Genomic DNA, 15,369 nt, shown 5'->3' with positions numbered 1-15,369 from the left:
GTGGCGGGAGCCTCTCCCACCTCCGCAGCAGCGCTAAGGAGCTGTGAGCTTAGTGGTAAGGAGTGGTGAGCAGGCAGGCAGTAAGGAGCAAAGGGTCCCAGACTTGCGAGAGGGCACAAGCGGGGCTGAGGGACCTGCCCCCCCCCCCAGTACACGAATTTCGTGCACCGGGCCTCTAGTATATATATAACCCTAAGCGAACAGTCAACCGTTTGACCAGACGCTCAACGCAGGAGCTGCCCCCTGGTGGTCAGTGTGCTCCCACAGCGGGAGCACCGCTCAGCTGACCAATGGGCCAGACACCAGGCTCACGGCTGGTGAGCACAGCTATGGTGGTGCGAGCCTCTCCTGGCTCCGCAGCAGCACCACCAAGCAGCAGCAGCAGGCACAGTGGGGCCAGATTGAGTGGGAGCAGCTCGACACCCAGCCAGGGCTCGGGCTCCTCCCTGGCCACCTGTCGTTTCTCGCACTACTACATCCCTCAGGGGATGTCAGACTGCTGGTTTTGGCTGCGGGGATCGGGTTGAAACCGGCAGTCCGACATCCCCCGAGGGGTCCTGGATTGCAAGAGAGCACAGGCCAGGCTGAGGGACCCCACCGGTGCACATTTGTGCACCAGGCCTCTAGTCAAGAATAAGCAGTAATACCAATTCTCTGTTGTGCATAGGGAACTACATTGGAAATAGCAAACAATAATTTGCTAAGAAAACACCATGGCTATACATGTAGAAGCTCCAGTTTCCTACTCTTCTTTAGATTATCTGTACAGGGGTTGGGAGAGGATTACTTCAATTAGGGAGAAATTCTATCTCCTTTTACATTTGCCTTCTGTCAGAACATCCTTCAAATTTTTTCTTAAATTATAGCTCCTTTGAAGATCTATCACAAATCTGCATCCAAAAGGACCTAGTCTAAGGAGACCCAAATTATCTTCTTTTCTATATTCATTCCAGAATGAATATTTACTGAGTGCCTTGTATGTTATAGGCACTTTTCTAAGCATTAGAGTTACAAAGATTTATAATATAGGGGGGAGTGAGACCCATGAATTAAAAATTGCAATGTGGTGGGCAATCCTTTCCAGGAGTAAGCTCACGCTTCCCCCACCCTCTTCTTCCCCCACAGACATGCATCTCCTAAACTTTTAAGGAACCCCAGGAGGCTTGCCACCAAGGGCAGCAATGGGCAGCAGCAGTTCATCCCAGACAGACCCCCTAACCTGTCCCCAAGGCCTCCATTTCTCTGACTTCTTAGTGAGCTGAAGCAGAGCAGCCCAGGCTTATTTCCCAGCCCTTCCTGTTTCACTGTCCCCAGTGTTAACATGAAAACATTCAAATCAGTAAAAAAATTTTGTGAGTTTATTTGAGCCAAACTGTTGACCATCGCCAGGAAGCAGAACCTCAACGGATTGAGATAAAGCTCCTGAGAATGGCGGGTTACATCTATATTTATACATTGCAATCAAAGGAAGGGACAGTGGGTGAGTTACATGAAATCCGTTGGTGATAGACGAGAGAGGCGGGAAAAAGCAAAGCGGGGGACCCCTGGGATTGGATAAAAAGTAAAATATAGACACATACTTAGATGGGTACAGGAACAATTAACATGATAACAATGAAGGAATTTGTGGCATCTGTCCTGGTGCCCAGATTAGGTTGTGCCCCAAGGGGTCCAGAAAAGGGAAGTTACAAGTTACCCAGACATTTCAAGGGCATGTTATCATAGATGCAAAAAGACAGGTAGGCTCAGTTAAGGTAAAGGTTGACCTTGTCAGTGAAGATACTGGCCTAGGATGTAACTGCCCACCATCACTGCTTTTTTTTTTTTTTTTTTTTAAATATATTTTATTGATATTTTACAGAGAGGAAGGGAGAGGGATAGAGAGCTAGAAACATCGATGAGAGAGAAACACCGATCAGCTGCCTCCTGCACACCCCCCACTGGGGATGTGCCCGCAACCACAGCACATGCCCTTGACCGGAATCGAACCTGGGACCCTTGAGTCCGCAGGCCGACGCTCTATCCACTGAGCCAAACCGGTTTCGGCCATCACTGCTTTTAGTTCAAGTTTCATTTCAGACCATCCTTCGTGGTGACTTTAGGTCTCTGAGTTTGCAGGACCGCCATGCAGGCCTCCCCTGAGCTTGTCAGGTCAGCATGTGGCCCCTTTGGTCCACACCAGCTTTAATAAACATCCTCTAAAATAAAATTTAAAAATTGCAATGTAATGTGCTTTATTTTAATTTTATTTTATTATGGTTTTTTTTATTCTTTAAAGCCATGGTCGGCAAACTGCGGCTTGCGAGCCACATGCGGCTCTTTGGCCCCTTGAGTGTGGCTCTTCCACAAAATACCACGGCCTGGGCAAGTCTATTATGAAGAAGTGGCATTAGAAGAAGTTTAAGTTTAAAAAATTTGGCTCTCAAAAGAAATTTCAATCGTTGTACTGTTGATATTTGGCTCTGTTGACTAATGAGTTTGCCGACCACTGGTTTAAAGTATTACATGTAGTAGTACATATACCTCTTTTTTCCCCCCATTGACCTTCCCCCAGCCTCCCCTAGCCCCTGTCATATGCCCTCATTCCCCCTCACCCCCCCACCCCCCCCACCCCGCCCCAGTGTCTTGTGTCCATTGATGTGCTTATATGCATGCATACAAGTCCTTTGGTTGATCTCTTTCCCCCCCTCCCCAACACTCCCCTGCCTTCCCGCTGTAATTTGACAGTCTGTTCGATGCTTTACTGCCTCTGTACTTATCTTTTTTTTATCAGGTTATAATGTTCTTTATTTTCCATAAATGAGTGAGATCATGTGGTATTTTTCCTTCATTGCCTGGCTTATTTCACTTAACATAATGCTCACAAAAAGTGGGAGAGAAGGCACCCCATTTCCAAAATATAATTTTAAAAAAGAAAAGAAAAAACACTAAACCTACCGACACCCACGCAGTAAACACCTGGAAACTGGTTCAGAATGCTGCTTCTGATGGCCAAGGGTAATAGTGGCCAGATTTGGTTGCCGTTGGGTAAGGTCTAGGGACTGACTGCTATGGTAGTTTCAGACCCAAAGTGACTGCAAAAAATAAAAACATATACATATTTAAAGAAGCATGCGACACCTCTTCCATCGTTTGTGCCTTTATACAAATTTTGGCCTTTGCAAAAACAAAAGGGTTGGGCAATTCCATTAGGGAGAGCAGCTCAAGATAAAATAAAGCAGAGGTGAGATTTGGCGGCGAGGAAGCGGGGGGGGGGGGGGGGGGGGGGCGGCGGAGAAGAGCGGACTTTTCAATCCCCCTGGAGGTGACCGCTGCCCCTCACATTTTCTTCAAAACAAAACAAAATTGGAAAGGGAAAAAAAGAAAGCCCCAAAGTAAAATCGGCCACAATGAATTTGAGCTTTTTGCAAAGGAAATCGCCCCCAAAAATAGGACCCGATCTGAGGGGAAAGGGTGGGGGCGGAGAGGTCCGGCGGAGGAATGGTGAACTGCGCCGCACAATGGAATTAATGAGATTAACCAGGGCATTTAGGGCCCGGCCAGCGGCAGGGTGGCTGAATGGAAAGGATTAGGTTAAATTCACTAATTTGCAATCCACAATCTCTGTTCAGGCCCCCTAACCCCCGCCCCTTGACACCTCTGCCCCTCCCCCCTTAGAAAGCCCCCAACCCCCTCAAAGGAACAGAAAGGGCCGAATCTGGTTCTTTTTGTCATCTGCATATCACCAGGAACTGAATCCAGGATGCCTTCGACTCAGTATCCTAATATGCTTTAATAGAGGACTGTAGCCCTGGCCAGGGTGGCTAGGTTCCACGGGTGCAGGAGCAACCGGTTGTGTCTCTCTCACATCACTGTTTCTCTCTGTATGTCTTTCCCCCGCCATTCCACTCTGTCTAGAAATCAAAATCAATGGAAAAAATATCCTCGGGAGAGGATAAATAAATAAATTAATACATTTTTTAAAATAGAGAAATGTATACAGTAGTTTGAGAGCACAGAGGAGGCAGGTTCTATCAGGGTTATCAGGAAAGACTCAAGAAGAATGACAACAATGGAAAAGAGGCTTTCATTTCAGAGGGAATCCTGTGTGCAAAGGCATCGATGTGTAAGAGGAGTTGCTGAAATAAGAAAAAAGAAAAGTTTGAGAGGGAGGGACGAAGAATGACTACAACTGTAAATAAGTATGTAGGTGGCAGATAGAAAGTGGAATTGAGGGAGCTTCTTCCTGAAAGCACTAATTTTCTTTGTGAAGAAGCAGGCGGTGTTGTCAAAGATGAGGGAACAAGAATACAGAAGGGGACTTAAGGAAACTTCTGGAGTTTTGGAAAAGGGGAGGTGAAGCTAATCGTGCTCATATAGAATTACTAGTCAGTATTGAGAGACCGCCTGTAACATAGCTGTTAAAACTTCTCTCAGCCCATTTAGCTAACTCTGACTATCCTTTCTTGTCTGCCCTTGATAGACTCTTCTAACTGTTCTACCTTCTGTGGCAGCATCAATTTTTCTACAGTCCAAGGTTCTTGATATTCTTGATAACTTCTATATCTGAGATTATTCTCACTGCAAATTCATAACCTGTACAACATTGAAGGCTTCCAACTATAGTTAATACATAGAAGGATGTTTTCCATCTGCTCTCATTTACATCATAGCATTATGAAGGAGCACTGGATGTTTCTTATTCATTAGACTAGAATAGTAGTTGGCACATAGTAGGCTGTTAATAAATATTTCTGATAAATGAGCGCATGAATAAATAAATAAAGTGTATTTTGTAAAGAAAAATTGCTTAACCCCAAGAGTTATCCTAAGATATTAATGTTTTATTTGTGTGTTTTTTTTTTTTTCTATTTAAAAAAATCAAACAAAACAAGAAGCCGGACCTGGATGACTCCAAACCCTACCTCACTCCAAAGTTAATGAACTCTGCTTGTTCATTTTTTAAAAATATGCTTTTATTGTTTTTTAGAGGGAGAAGGATAGAGAGATAAAAACATCAGTGAGAGAGGAACATCATCAATTGGGTGCCTTCTGCACACACTCCTACGGGGGATCGAACCCACAACCTGGGCATGTGCCATGATCAGGAATTAAACCACGACCTCTATGGTTTCTGGGTCAAAGCTCAACCACTGAGCCACACTGGCTGGGCCAAACCTCTGCTTGTTCAGAACAGACACCTACTCCATCCACCGCCATCCTCCACAGAAAAGTTACCTTGAAATAGCATGTTTTACTCTATATAGTTCATATATTGTAACCTGAAAAGGTGTTTTTAATTCAGTTTTCAGGCAGACCCCAAAAAACCCATTGGGGGACACATTCTGGCTCATGCATCAACAACAAGAATAAGCTTGCGAAAGGGAAGAGGAGAACTAAGAATTGCCAAGATTTATGACAGGTAAATATTTTCCTTTTCTTAATAGATTCCTGTACATATGGTATTAAATGAAATTGTCTCTCTTGAGAGGCTGTAATTATACCACTGGAAGATACTACATTGTTTGAATTTCCTTCTCAAAAATTATTCAATTAATTGGAAAGGCTTTACTGTGTACTAGGTTCTAGGGATTTAGGGATTCTATTGACAGACTTGGTCCCTGACCTTCCAAAGCTTACAGTGAAGCTAGATAATGAAATAATTCCAACTGAAGTGTGGTTAAGTGCAGGAAAAGTACAAGGGATGACAGGAATATGTTCTCCTTTCTTTCTGCCAGTTTTCTTTTCAAGTTTCAGTTTAAATATCACTTCCCCTGACCCTTGCAGTCTAGGCTCTACCCTATATTATGCCTTATATTCTTTGACAGTACTTTATTTATTTAATAATTATAAATAGCCCTGGCCAGTGTTTCTTAGTGGTTAGAGCACCGGCCCACACACTGAAGTGTCACCAGTTCAATTCCCGGTCAAGGGCAGGTACCTGGGTTGCAGGCTCAATCTGGACTGGTCAGGGCATGTGTAGAAGGCAACCAATTGATGTGTCTCTCTCACATCGATTTTTTTCTCTCTCTCTTTCTCTGTCTGTCTCCCTCTCTCCCTTCTACTCTCTCTCTTAAAAAAATAATTACAAACAATAAATTTTAAAGAGAAACCTATTACATGTCAGCTGGTCTTGGTCCTAGGGATAGATCAGTGAAACAAACAAACAAAAACAATGCCCTGCCCTCATACAGCTTACATTCCATTGATAGTGATTTATAGTATAGCATATGTCATCCTTGCCAGACATTAAATACCTTGAGGATAGGGACACTATGCCTGGGAAATCACAGATGTGCAATATTTGTGACTGACTGATTAGCCATCCCTGAGCAACAAGGCAAAGATGTGTAATAACTCTTTACCGTAGGGAGGGGAAAATCAGTCAAAAAGAAATCAGATGAGCTCTTAATCTTGTTTTTGCTATGAAGCAGAGTACTTATTATACATTGTTATTGAATAAATATTAAATAATCATTTCCCATATCTATATGGTTTTTATACAGACCATTTTGCTTTTTATTGCCTGTCTTTTGGAAGACTATAATATCCAATGCTGTGTTTTATGGTGCTTCAAAAATCTCTAGAAATTTGCTACAAATGTTTTTTTGTTAAATTAAATAGTAGAATTGTTTCATGTTTTTAATAAAAATTCTTGATCTATATCTTGGCCAGATTTCTGTGCTTAGAACTTTCCTAACACTTTTCAACTGATTACATGTACATCTCCCTCACAACAGGGACTGTTTGGTCCTTTAATGTCCCCAGCACCTAGCAAGCTACTTGGCACATGTAGGAACTCAGTAACTATTTATTAAGTTAAATGAATGGACCTCCATGTTCAATCATTTGTATATTTCATCAAGCCCTCCAAACTGTGCAGGAACAGACAACTCCTCCATTTCTTTTTTTTTAATATCTTTTTACTGATTTCAAAGAGGAAGGAAGAGTGAGATAGAAATATCCATGATGAGAGAGAATCATGGATCGGCTGCCTCCTGCAAGTCCCCCACTGGGGATCGAGCCCACAACCCAGGCATGTGCCCTTTACCGGAATCGAACCCGGGACCTTTCAGTTCGTAGGCCAACGCTCTATCCACTGAGCCAAACTGGCCAGGGCAACTCCTCCGTCTTAAAGTCCTAAGAGAATACTAGGGTTCTGCAGACTCAAAAAAGGATAAAGTTATCATATAGATTAGTTATGTCAAATTTTCTTAGATTTGAATAAAAATAGCAAAACTAGATCAGAGTTTAAAATGTCAAAAGTTATCTTCTAATTTCTAGTCTATGTAGCACATACTCCCTTCTTTCTAGTTCCTAAAGATTTCTCACAAAGAACTTATGAATTTCAGAACTTTTTGGTATCGAAGATGCTGCTGCTAATAATAATAGCTAACACTAATTGAGTGGCTACTATGTGCTAGGCCTCATGCCAAGTGCTTTACATATATTTCATTGTTTATAACAACAACCCTAAGAGATAGAGGTCATTATCCCCATTTCACACATGAGGAAACCAAGGCCCTAAGCCAGCCTTGGGCAAAAAAACGGCCCGCGGGCCGGATCCGGCTGTTCTATCTGGTTCTCTTGCTCTTCCCTCCGCTCCTTTACTTTGAATTTATATTAGTTCACACAAACACTCCATCCATGCTTTTGTTCCGTCCCTCCGGTCCAGTTTAAGAATCCATTGTGGCCCTCGAGTCAAAAAGTTTGCCCACCCCTGCTAAGCAGTTAGGTAACCATTGCTCCTCTACAGTCTATTTTAAACACAGAAGTCAGAGCGATCCTTTGTAAAACTAAGATCATATCCATTCTCTGCTTAAAATCCTTCAATGGCTCCCCATCTTAATCCATAATAAAAGCCCAAATCTCTGCAGTGGTTTACAGAGCACATGAATGGCCCCCTGTTCCTGTTCCTCCTGCTCTCTCTTGCTCATAGTGCTCCAACCTCAGTGGGCACCTTGGTGTTCTATACATGTCAGGCACAGTCCTACCTTAGGGCCTTCATGCTTATTCTTCCTATCTAGAATAATCTTTCCCCACATTACCCTTTCTCTGGTTATCTCCCTCACCCCCTTCAAGTCTTTGATCAAATGTTACTTTTCCACAATGCTTATCTTGATCTCCCTATTTAAAGTTGCAACTAACCTCCTCCCAATTTCCATACTTTGTCTCCCTTGGCTAGCTCTATTTCTTTTCCCATAACACATAACTGTCTAAGATATCGAATAATATAGTTATTATGTCCATTATTTATTGTCTGTCTCTGCCTCCCCCCAAGTATAAGTTCCACAATGACAGGGGTATTTGTCTATTTTTATTTTTTTTTACTTATAGATCTCAAGTGTGTACAACAGGGATATAGCAGATGCTCAATAAATATTTTCTAAATGAGTATATGAATGGACTTGCCCCAAACCGCACAACCAGTAAAGGATGCAATCAGGGTTAGAATCTATGCTGTCTAAATCTAGGGTCTGCACTTTTAATCATTGCACCATTTCTTAGTTTATTAGGGATGATCTATTTAGGGTAGTCATAGCTAGTCTACTATAGCCACCCCATGTCTTCAACTACTACCTTACACACATGTAAGAGAAAGACATTTCTTGTTAAAACAAAGAATTCCCCAAGAATTGAACAGAAAAGGGTTCTCAGAAGAATTACCAGGTGTATAAGAATGACTACAAAAAGGAACCCAGCCCATTTCCTAGAATATCACCATAGTAACTACCCCCATAAGTAGTTATAGCTGACCCTCAAGTGTACATTTTTCTCCCAACTGCTTTCATAATGCTGCTACATGAATGTTCCAGAAGTACCTCAAATGCAACATATCTAAACATAACTTCTTATTTTTCCCCTTTCTTATACACAAAACAAGCTCTCTATTCCCAGTTTTTTATTTATGCTATTACCTCTACCTGGATTATTCCCATTTCTGCCTCAAAAGTTCTTCAAATGTTATCTATAAAGTCTTTCCTAATTAACCTACCTAGCATAATGTCTCCTTTCTTTAGAGTTCTATAACATACTAGAGGCCCAGTGCATGAATTCATGCACCAGTGGGGTCCCTCGACCTGGCCTGCAGGATCAGGCCAAAACCAGCTCTCTGATATCCCCTGAGGGGTCCCGGATTGTGTGAGGGCACAGGCCAGGCTGAGGGACCCCACTGGTGGATCAGCCGGACCCCAGCAGCAAGCTAACCCACCGGTAGGAGCATCTGCCCCCTGGTGGTCTGTGCACTTTATAGTGAGCGGTTGAGCGGCCTTAGCATATCATTAGTATATTACGCTTTGATTGGTGGAACGGACAACTGGACACTTAGCATAATTAGGCTTTTATTATGTAGGATACTAGAGGCCCGGTGCATGAAATTCGTGCATGGGTGGGGTGTTCCTCAGCCCAGCCTGCACCCTCTCTAATCTGGGACCCCATCAGGGATGTCTGACTGCCCAGGCATCCCTCTCACAATCCAGGACTGCTGGCTTTCAACTGCTCGCCTGCCTGCCTGCCTGATTGCCCCTAACTGCTTCTGCCTGCCAGCCTGATCACCCCCTAACCACTCCCCTGCTAGCCTGATTGACGCCTAACAGCTCCCCTGCCGGCCCAATTGTCCCTAACTGCCTTCCCCTGCCAGCCTGGTCACCCCTAACTGCCCTCCCCTGATGGCCTTGTCCCCCCCTCAACTGCCCTCCCCTGCAGGCCTGGTCCCTCTCAACTGCCCTTCCCTGCTGGCCTGATCACCCACAACTGCCCTCCCCTGCCGGCCATCTTGTGGCGACCATCTTGTGTCCACATGGGGGCGGCCATCTTTGACCTCATGGGGGCGGCCATCTTGTGTGTTGGAGTGATGGTCAATTTGCATATTACTCTTTTATTAGATAGGATACTGACTTTATGAAACAGCTTATTTGTCATGTCATAGCTCACCTTTTAGACTTCTTGAGAATAAGGACTCTGTCTTATTTTTGTAAAATCTATAAGGTCTAGTATATGCTAAAGTAGGATTTTCAAAAAGTTAAAAATGTGACTTTCTTGCAAATGAATATAAAATGAATGTGTCAAAGATTTTATTCAACTCTGTAATTAATGAGGAAATCACCAATTCAAAGGATATTTTGAGACAGGGATTTATGTATTTAGTCAAAAGAATGCTGAAATAAATTTGCTAGTAAATGCCAAATTGGTTACTATCCTACCAGCAATAAATTATAATATTTTATTTTTTTGTTGTTAATCCTCACCCGAGGATATTTTTCCATTGATTTTTAGAGAGAGTAGAAGGGAGAGGGAGAGACAAAGAGAAACATTGATGTGAGAGAGAAATATTGATTGGTTGCCTCCTGCACACACACTGACCAGGGCCAGGGGAACCTGCAAACATGGTATGTGCCCTTGATGGGAACCAAACTCAGGACTCTTCAGTCTGGGGACCAATGCTCTATCCACTGAGCCAAATCGACTAGCACTAAATTATAATATTTTAAGTTGTCTTTTTGGCCCTGGCCAGGTAGCTCGGTTAATTAGAGCATTGTCCAGATACACCAAGGTTGTGGGTTCGATTTCTGGTCAGGGCATGTATAAGAATCAACCAATGAATGCATCCATAAGCAGAATAACAAATCTTTCTCTCTCTCTCTCCCTTTCACACACCCTCCCTCCCTTCCTTCCTCTCTTTCTTTAAAAAAAGAACAAAAAAAATCAACCTCACTTGCCTGGCTCAGTGGTTGAACATTGACCTATGAACCAGGAGGTCAAGGTTTGATTCGTGATTAGAGCACATGCCCAGGTTTGATCCCCAGTATGGGGCATGCTGGAGGCAGCCAATGAATGACTCTCTCCCATCATTGATGTTTCTCTCTCTCTCTCCCTCTCCCTTCCTCTCTGAAATCAATAAAAAATATATACTTTAAAAAATAAGATAAATCAATAAATGAAGTTATCTTTTCTACTGGAGGGAAATCAGTTGCTTCGCTACATAATGAAATTCATTTCCAGTGCTATAGACTGGAATAATCTGCATTGCTCTCAGACAAGAATCACCTGCATTACTATTAGTGTTCTACTAATTAACTCTCCCCTACAGAGTTGTAGAATAAAAAAGTAAAATTTAAAGAATATACAATGACTAATGTACAAATATAAAATATCAAAGAGTTTATTCAACTCATTAACGCAGTAACTAGTAAAATTTTATAACTAGATCAAAAGAAAAAGCAAATTACCACACATATGCAGTCAAATAAGGAACACTGAAATGAATTATAAATCGATAAGAACTGGGTTATAGTATCCATAGGACAATAATCAATTACGTGCATCCTCAAAATTGACATTCCTGTGGACAAGAACAATTCGTATAACACAGTTTTCTACAACTTACAGAGTTGTGAAATAGCTCAAAGACCATGCAAAGCACAGTTCTCATAGAATTGGATAACCTGGGAAGATGTGCTAGCCAACCTGTTTTTTCCACTGAAGTTACTCAGTAGTCTTTTTGTTCATTTCAGTCTTTCAGTTTCCCCTGCTTTGGTCTAGTCAATAAAAGAATCAGGTAAGCCCCTCAGGGTCTGCTATACAATGTCTGATAGCACACTGAAAGAATATTCAGTTATCCTTTCTGCCTATTTCTATGTTTGGGTAATTTTTCTTGACATTCAGAAGCTTATATATAGAAGTTGTTCAGGAGCATTTGAGATCTTGCTTCCAAGCATGTCCTCAGTTTGGCTCAAACTTCCATCTTATTTAGAGGAAAAAAATAAGTTGCTCAGTAAATGTTTGAGGGTTTATACTTGTAAATTCTGTAGTCCACATTTAGCTGTACCAACTCTGAGATATTTCTGGAAACTCATACTGAAAGGAGTATGATGCCTGTGACATGAATATAGTATTTATAGAAATAGAGCTTTTTATAAACTTGTTCCCTTGCATTTTGTTAGCCCTGAGATGCCTGAAAATGAAGCCACCTTCGCAATAACTGCTGGAGGAATTGGGGATGCCAAGGAGTAGGTGGTGAATTGATACAAATTGCTTCTTAGTCCTTATTAGGAGATGAAGAAATAGAAAAGCAATCTCACATTTCAGATCTTGATGTAAGAATTTGTTTTTTCAACATGTTATTAAAGGAAAGTTGGCAAGAGATTTAAATCTTACATTTATCTAAAAATGTAAAAAGTTCTTGATTTATAACTTTACATTGTATGTCAATTCATGAATATATATGAATGAATAAACCTATCAAAATAGTTGGGGCCCTAGCTGGTTTGCTCAGTGGTTAGAGCATCAGCCCATGTACCTCAGTTGCAGGCTCAATCTCCAGCACCATACCCCAGCCTGATCCCCAGCCCAGTAGGGGCACTTGTGGGAGGCAATCAATCCATGTTTCTCTCTCCCTCTCTTTCTCCTCCATTTCCCTTCCATTCTATCTAAAAGCAATAGAAAAATATCCTCTGGTGAAGATTAAAAAAATAATAAAAACTAGTTGGGGATTTTTTTTTTAATTGTGTAATTCCATTTATGTGAAACTTCCAGAATAGGCAAATCCATAGACAGAAAGTAGAGTGTGCCAGGACCTGGGGGAGAGACTGCTAAAAGTAAGGGGTCTCCTTTTGGGGTGTTGGAAATATTCTGGAATTAGAGGTGATGGGGTGATAGTTGCACAACATTGTCAATGTACGAAATACCCTTGAATTGTATACTTGCCTATGGCCAAAATGGTGAACTTCGTTATGTGAATTTTATCTCAAAATTAAAAAAATAAATAAAACACAGTACTGATTCTAACATGTACATTTCTTTATCACAAAAGAAAAAAGCAGTAAACGACAGCGTCAGGGGCAAGGGATGATCAGTCATGTCACAGGAGGGGGGAAGCTGGATGTCTGGAATCCTGGAGATAGGGGGAGTGGGGAGACTGGAGGGAACTGGGGGAGCAAGCCTGCTCCACCTTTGCATTCACCGGATCGTGTACTTGTCCCACTTCTTCTCGGGGTCGTAGGGTTCCCAGCGGCTGGCGGGGAAGATGTGCTTGTTCTTCTCGTACCAGCTCCTTAGCACCACCTTGCCTGCATGTGACTCGTCCTTCTCCACAGTGGCGTCACTGAGCAGCCGCACATCATCATGAACGTCGAAATTAAAGAGTGGGCCACTCTTCCCTCGTGCCTTGGTGACGATGAAATCGTAGAAGCTGTGGTGGTGGGGTATGATTAGGTCCTCCTTGATGTACATGAGCTGCTCCACCCCTGCTGACCTGAGCTCGCTGAAGTCTTTGCGCAGGATCTCCAGCGCCTTCTGCAGGAACTGCTGCATGGTGTTGCCTTTTTTCATCTTGACTGTCCGGCGGTGCCCGGAGCCATCCCAGTAACTAAAGGTGATTTCAATCTCCTCACTCTTGATCTTCTCCTGCTTGGCTTCCCACTCTTGCCGCAGCTCTTCCCGGAGCCGATTCTCCTCCTCCTCGCGGTCGCGGTCAGGCAAAAAGCTTGTGTCCACATCTGGGTTCTTCCCCAATTTCCTCTTCTTTGTGGCGATCTCTTCCCTTTCCAGCTCCTCCTCATCCAGGGCCACCTCCTCCTGCTCCTCGCTCACCTCCTCCTCTTCACCCACAGTGAAGGACAGGCAGGAGATCTTCCGCTTGGCCTCCTTTTTGCGCTCCTTCTCGCGCAGCTTCTCCAGCTTCAGCTGCAGCTCCTTCGACTGCTCCTTCTTGGCCAGCTGCTTCTCCCGTTCCTTCACCAGTGCCTCCTGCTTGGCCTTCATGTCATTCAGGGTCACCAGTCCCACGGTGCTGGACTTGAGCTCCGCCTCCACGGCATCGTAGTGCGCAGAGAACTTCTTGTCAATGTTGGATTTCATTATGTTCTCCTCGGCGATCCGCTGCTTCATCTGCTCCATTTGCTCGCGCTGCTTCTCCCGCTTCTTCATCAGGTGCATGGCGCGGCCCGCCTCGCTCGCGGCGCCCTTGTACTGAGCCATGGCGGCAGCGGCGACAGAGGCGGCAGCGGCGACGGAGGCGGCAGAGGCAGCGGAGGCGGTAGCGGCAACAGCGGCGGCGGGGCCGCGGCGACAGCAGAGACAGCAGCCCGGTAGAGTAAATGGCTGCGGCGACCCCGGCGTACGTGCAGTCAGCTGACGTCGGCGCCGTGACGTCGACTGCTAAGAGACACGCAGGCGCAAGCGCCCCGCCCCGCCCCCTCTCGCGTTAGCTTTTTAAAGTGAACCACTAGGCGGAAGGGAAGTCCTAGAGCTCAGAAATGTCCAACCCCCATCAGGTTTCTTCTCGAACGTTTACTGAGGGTACCTTTCCCAAAGGCGGGAGACATTGGAGAAAGAAAAGTTTACAGGACACACACAGAAAGCTTTTTGTTAACTTATAGTATCAAGCAGCACATTCAGCTTTATAGCAACAGAAAAGAAACATTAAATTAAGCTAGATTTTAAATCATTTGACCTTTTGACAAGTTGAAATTACTTTTAAAGAATGTCATTTTAATATTATATATTATTTTTTATTGATTTCAGAGAGGAAAGGAGAGAGAATTTTTTTTTAAAAGCCCCGCTGCGTGGCTCAGTAGTTGAGCACTGACCTATGAACCAGGAGGTCAAGGTTTGACTCATGATCAGGGTACATGCCTGGGTTGAGGGCTCTTTCCCCAGTGTGGAGGGTGCAGGAGGCAGCCAATCAATGATTCTCTCTCATCACTGGTGTTTCTATCTTTCTCCCTCTCCCTTTCTCTCTGAAATCAATAAAATACATATTTTTAAAAATTCAAGTTTTGAAAGTACCATTTGTTACAAAAGATACTTGATCATCCATTGTCATTCACTCACTAACTGTATATTGAATGCTAAGTGATAAAGAATAGACAGGGAAACTGATTTCTGCTCTCCAAGTATGTGTTCACTAATTAAGAGAAATGACTAATATTTATGAAGAATGAGAGAGTGAATGATTATATAGACAGTAGTGTGGTCTTGGATTGTAGGGTTCCAAAGATAGAAGAGGAAAGGGTAACCTGCAGGACAGCGTGTTAGAAGCTGGAATTTGGAAACAAACAAGAGACCAACCAAACAAGCAGAACTGTTCGGTGTGGGGTACTGGGAAATGAGAGCTTTTTTTCATTTTACATTTCTTAAACCACAGAACTGCTTCCCTGAATAAACAAAGATAAAGTCATCTAGGAGCAGATTTTTTATATTCTGCAAGGCCATTTAAGAAATGGCTTCTTTTATAGAAATAGAATGTTTGTTGACTTCAGGTAAATCAACCCCTGGAGAGAACAGACTTACAGTGTAAACACAACCAAAGCCTCCTAAAAAAAAAAAGAAAGAAAAAGAAAGAAAGAAAAGAAATGGCTTCTTTTATTTTTTTTAATAAATCTTTATTGT

The 15,369-nt window shown here is 43.1% G+C and overlaps 2 protein-coding genes across 2 annotated transcripts in view; one reads left to right on the top strand and one right to left on the bottom strand.

Annotated features, from left to right (window-relative positions):
• The window catches only part of DMC1 (DNA meiotic recombinase 1), a 38,773-nt gene extending 26,727 nt beyond the window's left edge, over positions 1 to 12,046 (top strand). The window contains exons 13-14 of the mRNA XM_080660996.1: positions 5,285 to 5,401; positions 11,922 to 12,046. Of these exons, the coding sequence (XP_080517122.1) occupies positions 5,285 to 5,401; positions 11,922 to 11,991 (187 nt within the window). The 3' untranslated portion in view covers positions 11,992 to 12,046. The remainder of the gene's footprint in view (positions 1 to 5,284; positions 5,402 to 11,921) is intronic.
• LOC308244750 (protein FAM50A-like) lies at positions 11,126 to 14,095 on the bottom strand. Its single transcript, XM_080660997.1, has one exon. The coding sequence runs from the start codon at positions 13,954 to 13,956 to the stop codon at positions 12,937 to 12,939; it is 1,020 nt and encodes a 339-aa protein (XP_080517123.1). The 5' UTR covers positions 13,957 to 14,095; the 3' UTR covers positions 11,126 to 12,936.
• Between the last annotated feature and the right edge of the window lie 1,274 nt (positions 14,096 to 15,369).

This window comes from Plecotus auritus (genome assembly GCF_963455305.1).
Source record: "Plecotus auritus genome assembly, chromosome: 3".
NCBI lineage: Eukaryota > Metazoa > Chordata > Mammalia > Chiroptera > Vespertilionidae > Plecotus > Plecotus auritus.
Note: the sequence above shows the minus strand (reverse complement) of the source record. Positions and strands in the feature narration are given on the sequence as shown.

Coding starts and splice junctions, on each gene's coding strand:
- LOC308244750 (XM_080660997.1), bottom strand. CDS start 13,956: ATGGCTCAGTACAAGGGCGCCGCGAGCGAGGCGGGCCGCGCCATGCAC.